Here is a 19,298-nt window from a genome sequence, read left to right on the forward strand (position 1 = left end):
TCTAAAGTTGAATAGAAGGACCTAAACCACACATTATTTTTTATCCTGTACTCAGCTAAAAATAATCCCAAACTCCACTCATGTCATGTCTAAAGGCCATATGGTCAAGGATAAAAAATAATGTGTGGTTTAGGTCTTTCTATCCAACTTTAGAAAGAGGTGTCAGCAGAGTTAAACAAACAAACAAAAAACCCATAATAAGCACTCTTGAAAATAGATGGGCTAACAGGTGATAGGCAACCAGAGAAAATTAAAGTAAAAAATTAACTTTTTACTTCCCAGTACTTCCTCTCCCTCCTCCTCCTCCACCTCTTCCTCCCCCATCTTTTGATTCCTTTCCTGTTAGGAAACAATCTATCTTCCTGTCTCCTATTACCTATCTTTCATTTTGCACTTTAAATCACGCATACTTTGGATTTCCCATGTGATATTTAAGCTTGTATGTCTGATGCCATCTGTATAATTACACATTTTTAGGGTGGAAGTGAGAACTCCAGGTGCTGGACAATTTTTAGTGACTCATGAGTGAGCATTTGCTACCTTTGGCAGGAATTAGAGGTGCTATGTGCACTAGAAGCGCTCACAGCCATATTCGTAGACCAAGATATCTCCTCCATGTACAGTTCCTGCTACCCTGGTTTTACATTTGTGGATGGAGTTACATTTGTGTTTGGAAGTCACTATCCACTGAATAAAAGAGGAATGGAAATTTAGAATTGAGGAGACATTGACAGAGGTAGCTCAGAGAAATAGCAACGATATAATCATTCATTTCAAGTTCATAGGTATACAATTGAAAATGCGATGAATTTGTGTAATAATATGACCATAATACTATGTGAAGTTGTAGTTCTCGGAAGAACTTCCTATAATCTTCCATGTTGCTATAAGCCAAAAATTCTTTATAACCACATATTCATTTTTTGATAAATGAGTACATTACCACAAGAAAGAATTTCCAATTCCAGAAAAAATATTGAAATTGGTCAAAGCTGCAAAGTACTAAAAGGAACATTATTAGAACCATATGATCTGACCATATGTTTCTGCAGACATTTGTACCCAAAGTAAACATCCAGATCTGTCCTGAATGGCCCACCTTTTAGTGGGTACCAGAAAGGAAAGTTCCAAGTTTCAGTTTTAAGAGTTCTTTATGTGTAAGTGTTGAATGAATGGATACTATCATAGAAAGTGTTACCCTTAGATTTTAAACAGTTAGAAAAGAGGATTTAGATGAATTCATTTGGAAAATGGGAGAAATAGTATATACTGCATTTCAGAAGTAATATGCTTCTCCTTGGCCATATGGCCTTTAGACATGGGTGGAGTTTGGGATTATTTTTAGCTGAGTACAGGATAAAAAATAATGTGTGGTTTAGGTCTTTCTATCCAACTTTAGAAACAGGTGTCAGCAGAGTTAAACAAACAAACAAACAAACAAACAAACAAAAAACCCAAAATAAGCACTCTTGAAAATAGATGGGCTAATAGGTGATAGGCAACCAGAGAAATTCATGCAAAGGAAAAAGGACATGGGCTGTTGTGTCATTTGTTTGTATGTAAGAGCGCACGTCATCATTGGGGTTTTTGTTGTTAATTTTAAAAAAATCTTTTATTAGTTTGAAAAAATACAAAATATACAAATTAAAACATACACCTCAAACAATACTTAAAAACTTCAACTTGTGTCACGTATATACAACTTCTCATGGTGAAGGTACTATGTACTGATAATGTACTAATAAAAAATTACAAAATAAAACCTTTCAAATATGTGTGAATCATGTATTTAAAATGATGGTATCTAATATTTTAAATGTCATTTGTATTTTATAACGTGCCAAATTCACCTCTCCCAAATATTAAGTTCAGCAATTGTGTGTGTGTGTACCTGTGTGTGTGTTCATACTTGCTAGGCCTACACTTTCTCTACAGAAGAAGGTACACCCACAACCTTTAGTTGTGTAAAATATTTTAATGTGAAGTGATTAATTTTGGGGGGCAAAAATAAGATCATCAAAATGATACAAATTTCTTTAAATGGAAGGCCAATCCAGAAACAAATTATAAAAGCATTGAAACACTTTCCTAATTATAAACTGTTAACAAATACTCATCTTAATCAATACCTAGCATTAGATTTTCAAAAGCTAATTTCTGAGAAGAGTAAGTTTCATACATTTTTGTTTTCTTTCTAATACACTGAAGCTTGTTTATTACAGAGTGGAATTTTGTGAAAGATGGGTTATTTTGGAGCAAGTCCAAGAGATTTAGTTACTGAAAGCACCTCATTAGAAGGTGGTCTAACCAATAAGGTGATCCACTGGCTCCAGCCCCATGGATATTGTAACAAGGCTGCATTGTGGAGTCCAGGAAACCAGCTTGTGAAACAAAATTCTTTCTTTTCTTTTTTCTTTTTGAAACATAAAAATCATTTAGGACTTAGGGATCATAAGCCTTGGTCAGTTTTCTAAATTTCCATTTTCTGAACTGATGTTTTTTTTTTTTTTGTCTGTTATTTTATATTTGCTTTTTAATTTAAAAAATTTTTAAAGATGACTCATAGCTGCAGATATTTCATATTAAGGTTTTAGCTTCCTTTAACATTGTCTGACGTGCTCTTAGGTTTTAAGTTACGAACAATTTTACTATCTTCACAAAAACTGACTACATCTATTTATGAAAAGACAAGAAACAAGAATTTATAGAAATTAAGATTCTAATGTACTCACTAAAATATTTGAGATCATAAAACACAAATAATTGTGTGATAATCAAATTTTTTTAAAGGCTGCCAATCTCTGATAGATGACTCCAATAACCAGTCTTTCAAGTGACCTTCCAAGCACTTTCTTACAAGCAGTTTCAGAGAATCCAACCTTTTTCTGGTACTGGGAATTAAACTCAGGACCTTGCACTTGCCAGGCAGGCACTGTCCCACTGAGCTAAATTCCTGGCCTAAGAATTCAATATTTTTTTTAATTCAATATTTTGAATGTGCTTTATTAGATGAAAATAACACAACAAAGTCAATTTCAAAAAAAAAAAAAACACCATATTTCAGATGATGTTATACATGCAGGTTTGCTGATTAAATTTACATATGAAGTTTTCTATCTTAATAATCACGCAATTAAAGCTTTTTACGTTAGGTTATATTTTGGGTGCTAGTGCTGGGGCCCACATCTCACTTTTTCTCACAGTGATAAAGCTGAATAATTAGAATTGAGCACCTGGAATATTTCACCCAACCAATTATAATTTCACATAATTTTATGACACACTTGATTTTATCAAACAGAAAACCAAAGGAATTTCAAATAAAAATGAGCCAGGTGTTGCAGTGCATGCCTGTAGTGCTAGCACTCTGGAGCTGAGGCAGGAGGACCTCAAATTCGAGGACCTCAAATCCGAGCCAGCCTACACAACTTAGGAAGACCTTATCTCAAAATAAAAAAGGGCTAGCAATGTAGCTCTGTGTGAAGGTCCCTGAGTTCAACCTCCAATATTGCAAAAATAGTTTCTTCAATTTTTCTTAGCTTAATGTGGGATTAAACTTTCCAAGACAAACTTTGATTTATTTTAAAAAAAACCCTCTTAGACAAATCTGACATAAAATCTATAGTGAAACACAGAAGAAGCATGACTAGACTCAACTGGTATTAATTTTTATGTATCAGGATAAAAACAAATACGCAAATAGGGCTATAAAACTATAAAATATGAAGTTACATGAAACTGGAAGTACTCCAAGAAATTCTATCTTAAAAAAAAAAAAAACAACTCTTAGACTAATTAATTTTAAAGTGCATTTCATTAAGCAACACTTGGAGAAATATACTTCGTAAGAATCGCATTATCAAAACATGAGAATAGTAGTAAAACTTACATGTCTTGAACATAAAATACTTAAAAATCTAAAGACACTGAAAAAGCATAACTCAGATTTTTTAAAAACGTCATTTATCCAATGTATAAATATTTACAATAGAGCTGGACAAAATTTGACAACATATTTTTACAGCTTGACAATAAGTACTATTACCTAACATCAGGAGAGATGTTTAAAGTTCTTTCTAGTCCCTGGATGTTTCCCAGCTCCAATTTATTTACACATTTACATTACTATGATCAATTTTTTTCAAATACGTATGATTCTATTCAACTTTATAAAATCCTCACTTTTTATTCCTGACTGAAACCTCTCCTCTAATTTCAGAAAGGCCTCTTGCTAAAATGTAAATGATTCATTACTGAGTCTATCAGAATCTACTAGATCAATGTTTTCTTCATCCGTATCTACAGGATCATAAAGTTCAGGTGTATAATAGACAGAATCGTCTTCTTCTTCCTCTGTTTCAAAAGCTCTATTTGGACTGGAATGCGTAACTTCTTTGTTTCCAGGAGACCGTGCAATATCTACGTCTGAGGCTTCCTTACAGCAGAGCAGTTGTTTTGAGTCATTTTTATTAGTAAGAGTAGCATCAATCTTGACTGACAACACAATGCGCTCTGACTGGGAAGACGGCCCAAAGGATGTGTTCACCATTCGATTTGAGAACTCACACTTAACAGCGGGTGGCAAAACTGTTTTGTTTTCTGTTTCTTCTGCTTCAACAGTAGACGTATGAGAGGCACAGTTCTCTGATGACCAGAGCTCAGGTACTGCAGTCTGTATTTTATCAGTAAAACACGGCCTCTTCACACTAAAGCCAGGCCAGCTAATTCTTCTTGTTTGTTTGCTGAATGTTGGGCTTGTGGATCTGGAAATCACATTTGTTTCTGCTTTCACATTTGTTTCTGCCTGGACGGACTCTTCCAGCGATCCTGGATTATCTATGAATACCAAAAAGTTAAGACCTTTAACTTTCTGTTCCTAGCTGACATTATAATTGCTGGGTTAAATTTTTTATTAGAAATCTTAAATCAATTGCATAGAATACAAAGTTTAGAGGCTATAACCAGCAATACTGGACTTTCATCTCAGAATCTGAAAGAACAGAATGCTAATTTTGAAAGGAGTATCATCTCTCCAGTGTTTTCTAGCCCAAGTTATAATGCTGTCCAGGAAGCTATCAAATTGCACATGAGGGATCTGGAAGAGGAAGAGGGCGGAAGGAAGGAAGGAAGGAAGGAAGGAAGGAAGGAAGGAAGGAAGGAAGGGGCTGAAGATTCTACCTGGAAATTCATTAACTACTGGTTGAGAACTTAATCAACAGGGAAAACCAACAGCCATAAGGTCATGTATTTTCTCCAAGTGATAGAACTGGATAGCATTAATGTCAGTACTCGAACCTAGGTTTCTGGTGCTATAGCTTTAAATTCACTATGACATTTAGAGGAACACACCACAGAATAAATGTTTAAAAATAGACATAGTAAGCTATAATTATTGACATATAAATTAAAAACTTAAATATTATATCCAATAGCTGGAGCTTGGCAAACATTTTCTTTTACAGTCCGAATAGCAAATGTATCAGGCTTTGAGGACCATATTGTCTTGAGGGCATCTACTGAGTTATGCTCTTCTAGTGCAATACATACAACTGCTCCAATTTGTTGTTTGTCATATGTAGGGTAAGTCCATTCAACTTTATGATGCTCGGATAATTACCACCAGACTCAAGATTTACAATGAAACCTGGAGGAATACAGCAGTCCCTCACTATTTTGTGGTTCAACTTTTGTGGACTCAGGGCCGACCAAATAGCTCAATGGATTAAAGCACCTGCAAGCAGACGCAGGGGCCGGGGTTCGATCCCTGGGCCTGCTGTGCCAGCTCTGCTCCCGGGGTGCACTGAGATGGCAATTGAGACTGGGCGTGGTGCCGCGCGCCAGTAATCCCAGCTCTTGGGAGGCTATAAATAGGTGGATCACTATGAGTCTGATCTAGTAGTGAGACCCTGAACACCCTGTAGACCCTTCCCTAAAATACAAACAAAAAAACAAAAAAATTTTTGCGGACTTACTGTTTCTTGGGTTTTCAATAAATATTAATCTAAATTATTTATTGTTGATTTTTCACTATATTGTGGGATTCTGTGGCAGTGTACAGTACTATATGTATTTATATGTGTAGTATTTACAGTTTTAATTATTTCTGCCTAAAAAATTTAAAGTATCTAAAAATATATTAAAAATGTTAAATCTAACATATTAAAAGGATATTAAACAGAAATAAAATACATTGTTTACAGTATATATTTCTTTAGCCGAATACATATTGCACTATACAGTATATGTTGTTAAAATTATGTAGGCTTACAAGTTTAGAAAATGGTTAAGAACATCAGAAGTGTTTTTAAAAGTGTGGGAAGGGTTTATAAAGCCTTAAGATTAAGATATATATAGACACTAACATAAATATCACTACTTCACTGATTTTCACTTATCACAGGGGTACCTGGAATGTAACTTCTGTGATGAGTGAGGGGCCACTGTAGCCAGTAGGTACTCAGTTTTTTTCTATTATCACTCAAAGCACTTTTTATTATTTACAAGGTGTCACTGAATTGCCCCGGTGGTCTCGAACTAGCAGTCGTCCTGCCTCAGCCTCCCCAGGAGCTAGGGTTACAGATGTGGGCCAAACCTGGCTGTAACAGCACTTTAGTACAAGCCAACGTACTCCAAGAAAGTAATTTACATAATATAAATATCATTTCACTATGATATAATGACTTCTCTATCAAACGTAAATGGGCAGGACTTGTCATACTTTTTTTCTTTCTGGAGATGATGTCATCAGGTAGAGATGGGTTTTTAGGAATCCTTTTAGAACACTGTAGTTCCTGGACACACGCTTTTGCTTCCTCTTTCCTAGGACTTCGTGGTGACAGATCACTTGCTGCTTCCCACAGCAGAGTAGGGGTACTGCGCTGAAAACAGGCCGCTTCATGAGTGGACTCACTGTCTTGTGTATGTGCTCCGTCCTTTTTGGGTACACCAGTGACTTTTTGGTGCTTTTTTGAAAATTCAGCCAAGGACTCCAGGGCACTTTCAAAGGTTGAATGGTGCTGAATCTGCTGTCTTACCCATTTAGAAAGTCCTAAAGAAAAATCAAATCAAAAGGAAAATTTGGTCATTTAATTACTAAGGTCCTCAGTTAAAACATACTTTTTCTAATGAAGTAACTTAATAATGGTATTTGAATATACAGAATAGTTAGCAATACTTTTCCTACAATTTTACTTCCTATGTACAAAATACACAAAATCTATCATGTTAACAATAAAGAGTTCAGGGCTGGAGAGATGGCTCAGTGGTCTAAAGCACCTACTTGAAACAAGCTTGGCAAAGCACAGGGACCGCGGTTCGATCCCCCAGCACCACATGCCAGCCAGCCCCTGCCCCCTGGTGGGCTGAGCTGGCCACACACACACACACAATAAATAAATGTAATAAATAAAAATAAATAAATAATTAAAAAAAAAAAACAATAAAGAGTTCAATCCCCAGTTCCAAAAAAAAAAAATTAAAGTCAAAATGCAGTTAACGACCCTGCCCCCAAGGTGAGTGATGAGCAGCGAGGTAGGCACACTGCGGGCAGCTGCCGTTCACCGCTGTGATCACCGCAGCCCGCTGCTGCTGCTGCTCAGCACGGCAAGCACAAGGGCCTGAGTTCAATCCCCGGTTCTACCAAACAAAAAAAATAAATAAATAAAATTTAAAAAAAGAAAGAAAAGAATAAATTCGATTCTAGTCTTACATGTTTGTCCCTCTCCTCCACCAACATCAGATACATCATAAATTATTTTAAAGATGAAAGAAGTAACACTCTCATGTGGGTCAATCATGTCCTACCTGAATTTTTACTATACAGTTTTAATCATATATAAATAAAGTAAGAGTATGGTTTGATTTGTGACATTTGGAAACACTGGTAATCAACCATATTGAAAGTATTTTGGAAAGTATAAAGTATTTTGTATTATAGCTCACTTCACAATAAATTCAAAACATTTGGATTTTTACAAACTAAATATTCTTTGTTAATGCCATTAAAACAAAATTGTTATACTTCCATTTGAAAAAAAATTTAATTTTTAATAGATTCTTCTATAAATTCTCTATTTATGAAAACTTACACAAATTAGTAATGAGGAGCTGGCAAGATAGCTCAGCGATCTAAAGCACTTACTTACATGCTTAGGCAGGTACAGGGTTCGAAGTTCAATCCCCGGCACCACTTGCTGCGCCAGCCCCACCCCCAGGGTAGGCTGAGGCAGCCACACAAAAAAAAAAGTAATCAAAAATACTTTGCTAATAGTAACAAAATAAGAAAACATTTTACATTTTATGAATACTAGAAAAATAAAACTATAGAGAAATATTAGACAATATTTTTTTTTTTTAATTTTATTTATTTATGTGTGTGTGTGTGTGTGTGTGGCCAGCTACAACCCACCAGGGGGCGGGGCTGGCTGGCATGTGGTGCTGGGGGATTGAACAGTGGTCCCTGTGCTTGTGCTAAGCTTGTTCTAAGTAGGTGCTTTAGACCACTGAGCCATCTCACCAGCCCCTAGACAATATTTAATTCTAAAAATCAAAAATAAGAACTGAAGTAAAAATATACGCTTTAGATTTCAATTTAAAAAAAAAAACAAGCATTTTTCTTATATTTATTTTCTTTGCTTAGGAAAAATGATTACACCAAATAAAAATGGAAAATTCTCCAAAACTGAAGTACTTAAGTATAATTACAGTTTTATTTTGGTCTTTTTATAATCAAAGAAAACCTTTTTAGTATGTCATTGTTTACTTTTGAGAAATTGAAAGGATCTGAGCTCCACCTGCTGACTAAACACCAGTACTTAACATTTTTGCTTTTATTTACTGCTTGACCTAAGCCACTGCCTACTTTATATGAAAAGAAAAAAAAAAAAAAAAAAAAATGAAGCAAGCAGGATTTTCTGTTTTAATATTGATAGTCAAATGGTTTTTTTGCAGTACCAGGAATTGAACTCAGGACTTCGCACTTGCCAGACACGGAGCTATCTCCCCGACCCATGACAGTTAAGTTTTAATATCACACAAATATAGTAATTAGACTGAGATGGAAAATGTAGAGTCCATTCCACTGGCCGCTTAATCTGACATGTTTAATTAAAATTTGCAGTATAATTTTTTAGATTCAAAGTGATAGTAAATATGCAAGTATAGCCCACAGTTCTTTGATAATGTGGACTCCTGGCATTGGTTCTGGAAAGACTACATCACTGGTGGGTGAAAATCACAGGAACATAATACTTACTGACTTGTGGGAGAGGATATGACCATATACTTGATCCTACTGCAGGGGTGCTTTATGTCCTTTCAGAAAATATTAGTTGTGACTAACATAAACTCTAAAACATGAGAACATTAAGCAACGAAAAGAGATGCGTTTGTTTACTTAAATGTAAAAATTTGGTATTTATTCAAAATTCATTTTTTAGGGAGCTTTCCCCCTGACCACAGTAAATAAAGTATTACTATATAATTGAATTATATCTTACTTTTTTCCTATATCTTACATTCTATGTGATTGAAGAACACTAGTTTATTTAATCTTTGTTGATAACTAAACAAGCTCTCATTTATAAAAAAAATCTTTACAACTGTAAACAAATGCAAACTAAAGAACCAGATTTTTAGTCAGAACCAGATTTTTAATCAGGTTTGTTCTAATAGTTCAAATTTTCTAATTATTTATCTTTAAAACTATATGACATTAAATACAAAAGATTTAAGGTGGTGGAATAGGAAGCCCCAGACCCTCCTTCTTGCTATGGAGAAAGGTATTCAACAATCTATGGAGCAAATCCCTTTATGAGAAATCCAGAAATCAGGTAAGAGGCTCCTGAATGCAGGCTAGCATGAAACCAGCTGCATCAACACAAGTAAGAAATTTTCTGGCACCTTCTCACTATAGTCCTTCCCCTGGAACAGTGCCACATGACTGAGAGTTAAGTTCCAGCTTCTGCTTTTCCCTGAGGAGAAAAAGAGAAGGCTGGAGTATATGTCCAAAGGCTTGGCCTTGGGAGAGGCTACGCGAGGCACTTGCTTCTGTCTTGCCCATCTTGAGATGCTGACATGATCTAGGCTACTCTCCAGGCTGAGAAGCCACGGAGAACAGAAGAGCAAGGCAGCATAGTGCTACTCCAGAGGAAACAAGGTTTAAAAAAAAAAGGTGGGCTGATAAAGCTCAGTGGCTACCTGAGAAGGAAGAAAGCGATGAGTGTGTCCAGTGTCTTGGCTTTCCAGCGGCTGGGCCATGCAACGCTGATCAGACCTGGCATATGTTACATGTCTGGACAGCATGCAGAACAGAAGCAATGCTACTGCTTCAGAGACCCCACGACATAAGAGAGGACAATGTGTAGAGGGAAAAGCCCCTGCAATGAAGAACAATAATGTGTTCTTACAGGTACAAATTCCCTATGATGAGAGTGATCAGTATGTATGACAAATATGCGCTAATAAAAAGAATACAACTTTTAAAAAAAGCATCTATACATGCAAATCCAGGGAGAGAGACCAACAGTAAAACTGAGACCTCCAGAGTACAGAGTGAAGGTCTTGTCTAGTGGGAAGCCAGTGTGTAGATGCTGTGAGAAGGAACTGTTCTTTCAAATGTGTAGATTCCAATACATAGTTATAAGGAATTAAAAAAAAAAAAAAAAAGAGAAATCCTCTACTCAAAGCCTGTTCAGGCTGGGGATGTAGCTCAGTGGCACAAGTGCTTGCCTGCCAAGCACAAGGTCTTGAGTTTAATTCCTGGTACAAAATAAAGCATGTTCAAAAGAACAAGGTAAATCTCCAGAAATTAACCTTAAAGGAATGAAGATATATGAATTACCTGATGAAAGACTTGAAAAAACTATCAAAATAATGCTCATGAGCTCAGTAAAATGGCACAGAAAAAACTTTTATTAGCCAAAAAAGAATAAAGAACTATACTCAAGCTGAAAAAAATCAAGTAACAACTGAAAAACTCATTGATAGGGCTCAACGTCAGATTTGACTAAACAAAACGAGTTCGTGAACTCTTAAAACAGAGCATTTGAAATTATCTAGTGAGTGGAGCAAAAAGAACCCTCCCCCCCCAAAAAAAAAAAAATACAACCTAAAAAACAAGACAGTGGGAGAAAACCTAAGACTTATGGGATGACATTAACCAAAGCAATATTTATAGTCTGAGAACTTAAAAGAGAAAGGAACAGAAAGCTTATTGATAGAAATTATAAGCAAAACCTTTCCCATTTTGAGAAAAAAAACCCCTGAAACTTAGATACAAGAAGACAAATCCAAATAAGATGATACCAGAAGTCAATATTAAAATACATCATAGTCCAATATGTATTACCAAAAGTAATTAAACCCTTGAATTCAGGCAAAGTTCAGAAAACAAAAATCAATGTGATATATCAGATTAAGAGACTGAAGGATAAGCATTTTACAATGATTCAACATGGAAAAGCATTAGACAAAATTCAATACTTTTTGATGACGAAACTCCAAACAAATGAGAAGTGAAAGGAAATTACCTCAGCATAATAGGCACCATAGATCAAAGGGCCACAGTTAGCGTCATATACAACAGGGGAACCAGAGAATGGGGGGGAGGGAATAAGGGAAAAAGCAGCAATATGTACATATAACCACTCCCCGAGATGATTACTGCATGAATTTCAAACATGTACTAATAAAATAAAATAAAATTGAACAAACCCCAATGTTTTCCTAAAAACAATATCCCCATACAACAGAACAAAATTAGATCTTTACCATACACAATACACAAAATTTTACTAAAAATATATTCAAGATTTAAATCTAAATCTGATATTGTAAAACCCCTAGAAGAAAACACAGGAGAACTTAATAATGTTGGCCTTGGTAAATATCTATTGGTTTAGAATTACCTTATGATCCAGCAATCCTATCTTTGTGTTTTCATTGTAATAAAAAATAAAAAAAAAAAGACACAAGATCTGCCTTAATTTTGTAAGTGTACAGTGTATTATTGTTAACTACATAGACAACTGAAATAAGGATTTGGAAGAGGTATCTGCACTCCCATGTTTGCAATAGTGTTGTGCCCAACTTTCAGCAGATAGAAATAACTTAAATGTCTACTTACAGATGAACAGACAAAATATAGTATGTATATACCATGAAATTATTAACCTTAGAAAAGATAGAAATTCTGTCAGGTACTTTAACATGGGCGAACCTTAAGGACTGTATGTTCAGTGAGATGAGCCAGTGACAGTGACACAAATGTTGTCTGACTTCAACTTACAGGAGATATCTGAAGTAGTGAAACTCAAAGAAGCAGAACGTACACTGGATGGCTACTGCGTATGGAGGAGGGAGGAAATGGGGTACTGCTGCTCATTAGGTATAAAGTTTCAGTTATTCATGATTAAAAAGTCTGAGTGACCTGGCATACAGTTGTTCATGTAGTTAACAATATTATATTGTATACTTCAAAGTCAAGAAGGCAGATGCCATGTCAAGTGTTTTCTTGTTGTTAAACTACAATGAAAACACTAAGACAGTCACTAGCTATTACTCTAAACCCAGCTGGCAATCTTACCAGATATATAACGATTTGGGTTATTCTTGAAGCGATCATCCACTAGGATAAGAGCTCCCCAGTCATTTTTGTGTCGAATACACCTACCAAAAAGTAGAGGGAAATTAAAAAAAATATATATCATTGAATATAAAAGCCAAATTTCTAGAGGAACAGACAGAAAACTACAGAAGTTAATGATGTACCAGTTACATATTCCTATAATCAATCTGAGTTATGGAAACTATCCAGTCTAATACAATAAACAGGCAAACAAAAATTCTTTACATTTGACAACTACTGAAAATTTTATCCAATATGTTATGTGCATTCTGTTTTGAAATATAGAAAATGTTTTCCAAGACCTTTCTTAACTACATACGTGAGTTTTTAAATTAAAGTATTTTAAATAATTTCAGGTTTTAGGTTATTTGTCTTGTGAACACTTTCACAACAGTTTTTTAAAAAATCATGAATGTTTAACTTGTTCAAATTTTTTTCAATGCAATTAATATAGCACTGTAGTTTTTATTTTATCTCTTACATGGTAAATTATATTGGTCAATTCAAATACTGAACCAGCCTTGCATTCCTAGTTTAACCTCATATCTCATATGGTCATGATACATTATTGTTTTTATGGACTGTCAAATTCAACTTAGTTGTTTTTTCAAAATGTTTGTCTGCTTTAAAAATATTTTAGGGGCTAATCAAACAGCTCAGCAGATTAAAGCACCTGTAAGCAGGTGTAGAGCCCGGGGGTTCCACCCCTGGCCCTGCCCTGCCAGCGCTGAGAGGGCAATTGAGACTGGGCGTGGTGGCGCGTGCCTGTAATCCGAGGCTGTAAACAGGTGGATCACTGCAAGTCCAATCAAGTAGTGAGACCCTGAACACCCTGTAGACCCTTCCCTAAAATACAAAACTAAAATATAAAAAATAAAAATAAAAATATTTTAGGGGGTTTGGGAGGAGACAGCTAGCAGCCTAGCACCTACCTGGCAAGTACAAGGACCTGAGTTTGATCCCAGGTACCGCATGCTGTGCGGGTCCTGGAACCCAGGGCATGTTGGCCCCAAAACCAGGCCTGGTGGTGCATGCCTGTAATCCCAACACTGGTGAGGCTGAGACAGGAGGATCACTACGAGTCTGAGCTACATAGCAAGATGCTGTATCACATAAATACTTAAATTTAAAAAAATTTTTTTTTAAATTTTAGTGTATAACGTTTAATATATTTACAAGTCTACACAACATACACCACTGTCTATTGCAATTTTTCATCATTCTAAAATAGTAACCCTGTATTCATTAGTAGTCACTCCACATTATTCTATTTATTACCTATTACCTCTGGCTATCACTAACATACTTTCTGTGCCTGTAGATTAACCTAGTCCGGAAATTTCATTTAACTGGAATCATAAACCATGTGACATTTTGTATCTGGTTTATTTTACTTACCATGATGTTAGCAAGTTTCATGTGTATCACATTTCAATACTTCATTCTTTTTTTTTTTAAATGACTACGAGGTTTCTTTATATGGATACATGACATTTTGTTTTCTGATTCAAGTCAGTGGACATTTGCTTAATTATTACTTTGATCATTACAAATAATGTGGCTATAAACATTTGTGTCAAGTTACTGCATGAATACAAGTTTTTAATTCTCTTAGGTATATATATAGGAGTGAAGTGGCTGGGTCCTATAATAAACTCTGTGCTTTTGAGGGAGGAGCTACTACACTGTTTTCCAAAGCAGCTGAACAATTTCTACTCTATCCACTATGTATGAGGATTCCAATATTGGTATCCTCATCAACATTTGTTATTGTACATCTTCTTTTAAAAATAATAATAGGGGCTGGTGAGATGGCTCAGTGGTCTAAAGCACCTACTTACAACAAGCTTAGCAAAGCACAGGGACCGCGGTTCAATCCCCCAGCACCACATGCCAGCCAGCCCCGCCCCCTGGTGGGCTGAGCTGGCCACACACACACACACACACACACATAAATAAATGGATGAAATTAAAATAAATAAATAAATAAAAATAATAATAATAATAAAATGGTATTTCATTATAGTTTTGATTTGTATTTCCTTATTGACCAATAACTCCAGCACTGTTTTATGTACTGGAGAAATGTCTACTCAAAGTCCACTTTTGAGTGGACTCTGGTTCACTTTTAAATTGCACTTTTTTGTTAAGACATAAGAGTTTTTTAAAATATAGTCTGGGTACTAGATCCTGATATGCATAATTTGCAAATATTTTTCCATGTGAGTTGTCTTCTAGATCTTAATTCTGTCCTCTGAAAAACAAAAACCTAAACTTTATGAAAATTTAAACTTGGAGGAAGATTTTCAGTCTTTCACATTTAAGTATGATATTTGTTAGCTATGGGGCTATTGTAGATCCCTTTGTTAAAGTTAAGAAAGTAATCTATATGCTGCAAAGCCTAAAATATATGTTTGACTCTTTACAGTTCTTTACCCTGTTTTTGTTTGACTTACCCTTGATTTGGACTGTTTTTCATGTCAGAGATATCATCTAAGTATCTAGTGAAGACTCTGCACTTAAGAGTAAGTCACTACCACTGCTGACTGGGAGCTCAGGGCACCTGGGGAAAGCTCCCAGCCTATGGGATTATGGTTTTGCTGAAGGGTAATCGGCAGCAATAGGACCACTCTGTTGGCAGTTTTGCGGAGTAGCTGGTTTCCTTAAAAAGAAACGCTACATATTTAGTTCTAGGAGGTATGACTAATTGTTAGCTTACACAAAACTGAGAACAAGGGAATGGGGTTCTCACACTCAGTACACTGGATTTCCATACATAATATGTAACAACCCTGTCTTTGATTCTTAGTGTGAACGACTGACTCTTTTGTTCAGTCTTTCAAGAAGTAAATCTGGCCGGGTGTGGCAGTACACACCTGTAATCTCAGCACTCCGGAGGCTGAGGCAGGAGGATCATTGCAAATTTGAGGCCAGGTTGGGCTACAAAGTGAGCTCAAGGCCAGCCTGAACTGCATAGTGAAACCCTGTCTTAAAAAGACCCCCCAAAAAAGTAAATCCAGGCAGAGAAGGGGCTGTCTGTGTAATTCTTATACCAATCTTTCAAGTAACATTCCTGTTTTTAACCTTACTTTCATTGGCACTTTAGGGTGTGTTAAGTCCTAAACTTTTCCAAGAACAAATTCATTGATTTTAAAACTTTCATCTCTATAGATTTAAGTTTCGGCTTTCTCTTGACTGCTAAGTCATTCAGTCACTCAGCTGTTTTCCAGTATTCAAACTTCACTGACATTTTTTGTCTGCTACGGTCTCTTCTCTCACTCTATAACATTTTAAGTTTGACTTTTTATTCCTTAACTGTCATGAGATTTTGAGTGAAAGAAGAATAATATGAGCATTCAATTTTTCCAGATAGACTTCAAAAATGTAAATTTCAGATGACATTTTTTTTTATATTTTAAAAAGTTGACTGTAGGTTCCAAGGCAACAGATCAAATAACGTTAGACAGGATTGAAAGATCAATGTTGTCAATGCCATAAAGGAGTGTTTAAAATCAATGCAAAGTCAGAATATCACTCTATTTTGGGTTCACTTTGATTTGTATTTAAAGTGTCCTATGTTTGAGGTATTTAAGTTAACAATGAAGTGAGAAATGTTTCACCTTTTTTCCTCATTGTTTTCCTGTTCTTTAAAAGAATGGTGCCTACTTAAGATTGTACTTTTTTAGTAAAGCAGACTAGAGAGAAAACTCGTGCTGTAATTCTAACATGGTTGCAAAACCGTCTGGTATCCTTCTGAAGCCTGTTAATGTCTCCATGGACTTATATTACTCTAAATATTCTAATAGTCCCATGTGGGCCTTAAAACAAGATAGCACTGAAATAATCAATTAAGTTTTGCTTAGTTTAGAGTTTATAAATACACTCCTTATAAGAATGTCTCAGGGCCGGGGAGATAGCTCAGTAGAATAAGCACTTGCCTGGCAAGCACAGGGTCCCGAGTTCAATCCCTGGAACTGCAAAATAAATAAAAATAAAGAAGAATGTCTCAAAGGATAACCACCTTTTCTGTTTTTTGCTTGAGACAGGGTCTCACTGTGCAGTTCAGATTGGTCTTAAACTCACTATGTAGACCAGGAGGGCTTTGAACTCACAGTGATCCTCCTGCCTTAGCTTCCTGAGCTGGGATTATAGGCATGTGCCACCATGCCCAGCTGATAAACACCATTTCTATCAATTAACAGGCATTACGAATTTCTTCAATGATTCACTTTATTTTTAAAAAATTTTTAAAATCTTAATTATTAAAAGGATATACTCTTTTGTAACAATTGCTAAAATGACAACTGGTTTCTCCATTTAAAAAATTAATAGAATAGAAACAGTACAGTATTATACATGACATAACCAATATATGATTTTTATGTGATCCTAGGTGGGTATGTTTTGAAGCTTAAGAAGCTTTCTGACAATAATGAGCTTAGCACTTTTTACTAAACCTACAAGCATTTCTGAAGCATGTGCTTACCACGGTGAGACATGGTTGCAGAAAACGCAAAACTGGGAAGGAAATATAAATAGGCTATTATATACAGTGAGGCACATGTCATAGTAGGATAACATACAAAATGCTATGATTTACTAAGGTGTAAATAACTATAGTTACAGAAATAAAATTCATGATGTTCAAGTAGGGTCTTGATCGCTAAATTTGCCAAATGAATAGAATCGTAATTTACAGTCAATGTACAGAGTAAGGAAAGGAAAAGGTATGTTTAATAGTTTACTATGGAGGTGGTTATGTTTAATGTTGAAAACTTTTCTGATTGGAAGTAAAATATAAGTTTATAGATGAAAAAGCAGATCTGTGGCTTAAGAACAGGGCAAGATCAAGTGAAGGGCTATTTGAAGACTACGAGACCCTGGCCAAGTAACTTGATCTTTCATAACCAGCCTAAAAACAAAATGAAATAAAATATGGATTATCAACACGCACTGCTATTAGAAATGATTTGTTAAATATTTTACTTCAAGTTGCTTTTCTTTTTTTTAAAAAAAAGTAACATTATCTTTAATTATTCAATGTCCTTTAGTTCCAATGTTATCCACAAATATTATCACCATGTGTGGAAAGTAGAGTATAATCACATTATTATCCAAATCTTATGTGACATTAAATGAAAAATGTTCCCCCATCAGTTGCTTTCTTTACACTGAAGTATAAAAAGTGATGCAATTTCAAGATCCTGTACGGTAGTATAATAGATTTTATTTGTATTTGTAAACATATAGATAGATATAGATATAGATATAGATAAATAGATAAATAGATACAGATTTTTTTTTAAACATAACAGGCATTGAACTCGGAACCTTGTGCCTGCCAGGCAGGCCCTTATGGCGCTGAGCTATATCCCCAGCCCTGACAAACACAGTTTAACAGATGTGAAGATTCTATACACCTTCTGTGACTGAAAGTACATTCTGCAAATAGAATGACTCCTCCCACTAGCTGGTACCTTAATTTTGTTCCCTGATGTTTTGGGGATGGAAGAATGATTTTTACCTATAAAATCATGGCCTGGGATTTGATGTTCAAATGGCAACACAATTTGGTTTGTTGGTGAGCTTCCTTTAATCAGCCACCTACTGAGCACTTCTGCATACCATCCAGTGCTTAACCAATCGTAAAATTTATTTACTTCAGTGAATGTTGAATTGTTTCTTGGTTTTGTTTTTTGAGGTAGGGTCTCACTATGTGTTTTGGGCTGGCCTTGTGCTCACTTTTTGTAGCCCCCACCCTGGTCTCCAACTCAGTGATCCTCCTGTCTAAACCTCCAGAGTTCTGGGATTATAGGTGTGTGCCACCAAGCCTGGTTCCAAATGCTGAGTTTTAATTTAGTTCTAATTTATTCTATTTACTCTTTACAGCTTCCATTTGGGACATCTAACATGGGATTCTAGTAAGGGGGAATTTTACCTTCATTAAAAAAAAAATTAGCAATACTAGTTCTACATGTAGTCCTGGTCACACATGACAGTAACAGTTATAATAAATTTAATTTCAAATAAATAAATAAATAAATAAATTTAACATGGTCTGGTTTGTTGGTGAGCTTCCTTTAATCAGCACCTACTGAGCACTTCTGCATGCCATCCATTGCTTAACCAATCATAAAATTTATTTCCTTACCTACCTAGGGCCTGGTTTAAGGCCCTGTATGCTTGAATTTCATACCACTGACGGCCAGGTAACAGTCCTCTCGATTTTGAATGATGGTCATTGTACTGTCGCTTTAGTTCAACCTGACAGTTAAAAAAAAATGTAGTAGAGACAATTAAAGCTTTTTTTGAAAAATCATACTGATTTTTAACATTTTGACATTTTTAATCATAAAGAGGTATTTTGCTTGTTAGTACTAATTCTTTCATTTTAATTTGTATTCATCCATATATTACTTAAATTCCATTATGCACATAATTAACTGTGATATTAATCATTTGAGATAATTTATACATAGTAAACTTTACACTTTCAGTGAATAAGTACACAACTTCTGACAAATATATTGTCCTGTAACTCACCCATGTAATCATAATTAATATTTTCATCACTGGTAAAAATTTCACTCTTAACTCTTTGCAATTGATTTCCTTCCTCTTCTGCTATATCTAGAAACCACCATTTTTTTTTTTTTTTTTTTGGCTTTTTCTA

The 19,298-nt window shown here is 35.2% G+C and overlaps 1 protein-coding gene across 3 annotated transcripts in view; it reads right to left on the bottom strand.

Moving 5' to 3' along the window:
- Positions 1-4,019: 4,019 nt before the first annotated feature.
- Positions 4,020-19,298, bottom strand: part of Brip1 (BRCA1 interacting protein C-terminal helicase 1) — a 135,536-nt gene continuing 120,257 nt past the window's right edge. For 2 of the 3 annotated variants that reach the window (XM_023703162.1, XM_023703163.1), the window contains exons 17-20: positions 18,777-18,889; positions 12,584-12,666; positions 6,719-7,048; positions 4,020-4,836 (exon numbers count right to left, since the gene is read on the bottom strand). In XM_023703162.1, coding sequence (XP_023558930.1) covers positions 4,232-4,836; positions 6,719-7,048; positions 12,584-12,666; positions 18,777-18,889 — 1,131 coding nt within the window. In that variant the 3' untranslated portion in view covers positions 4,020-4,231. The remainder of the gene's footprint in view (positions 4,837-6,718; positions 7,049-12,583; positions 12,667-18,776; positions 18,890-19,298) is intronic. The other variant, XM_023703164.1, reaches the window with a different exon arrangement.

This window comes from Octodon degus, unplaced genomic scaffold (assembly GCF_000260255.1).
Source record: "Octodon degus isolate 3935 unplaced genomic scaffold, OctDeg1.0 scaffold00164, whole genome shotgun sequence".
Lineage (NCBI taxonomy): Eukaryota > Metazoa > Chordata > Mammalia > Rodentia > Octodontidae > Octodon > Octodon degus.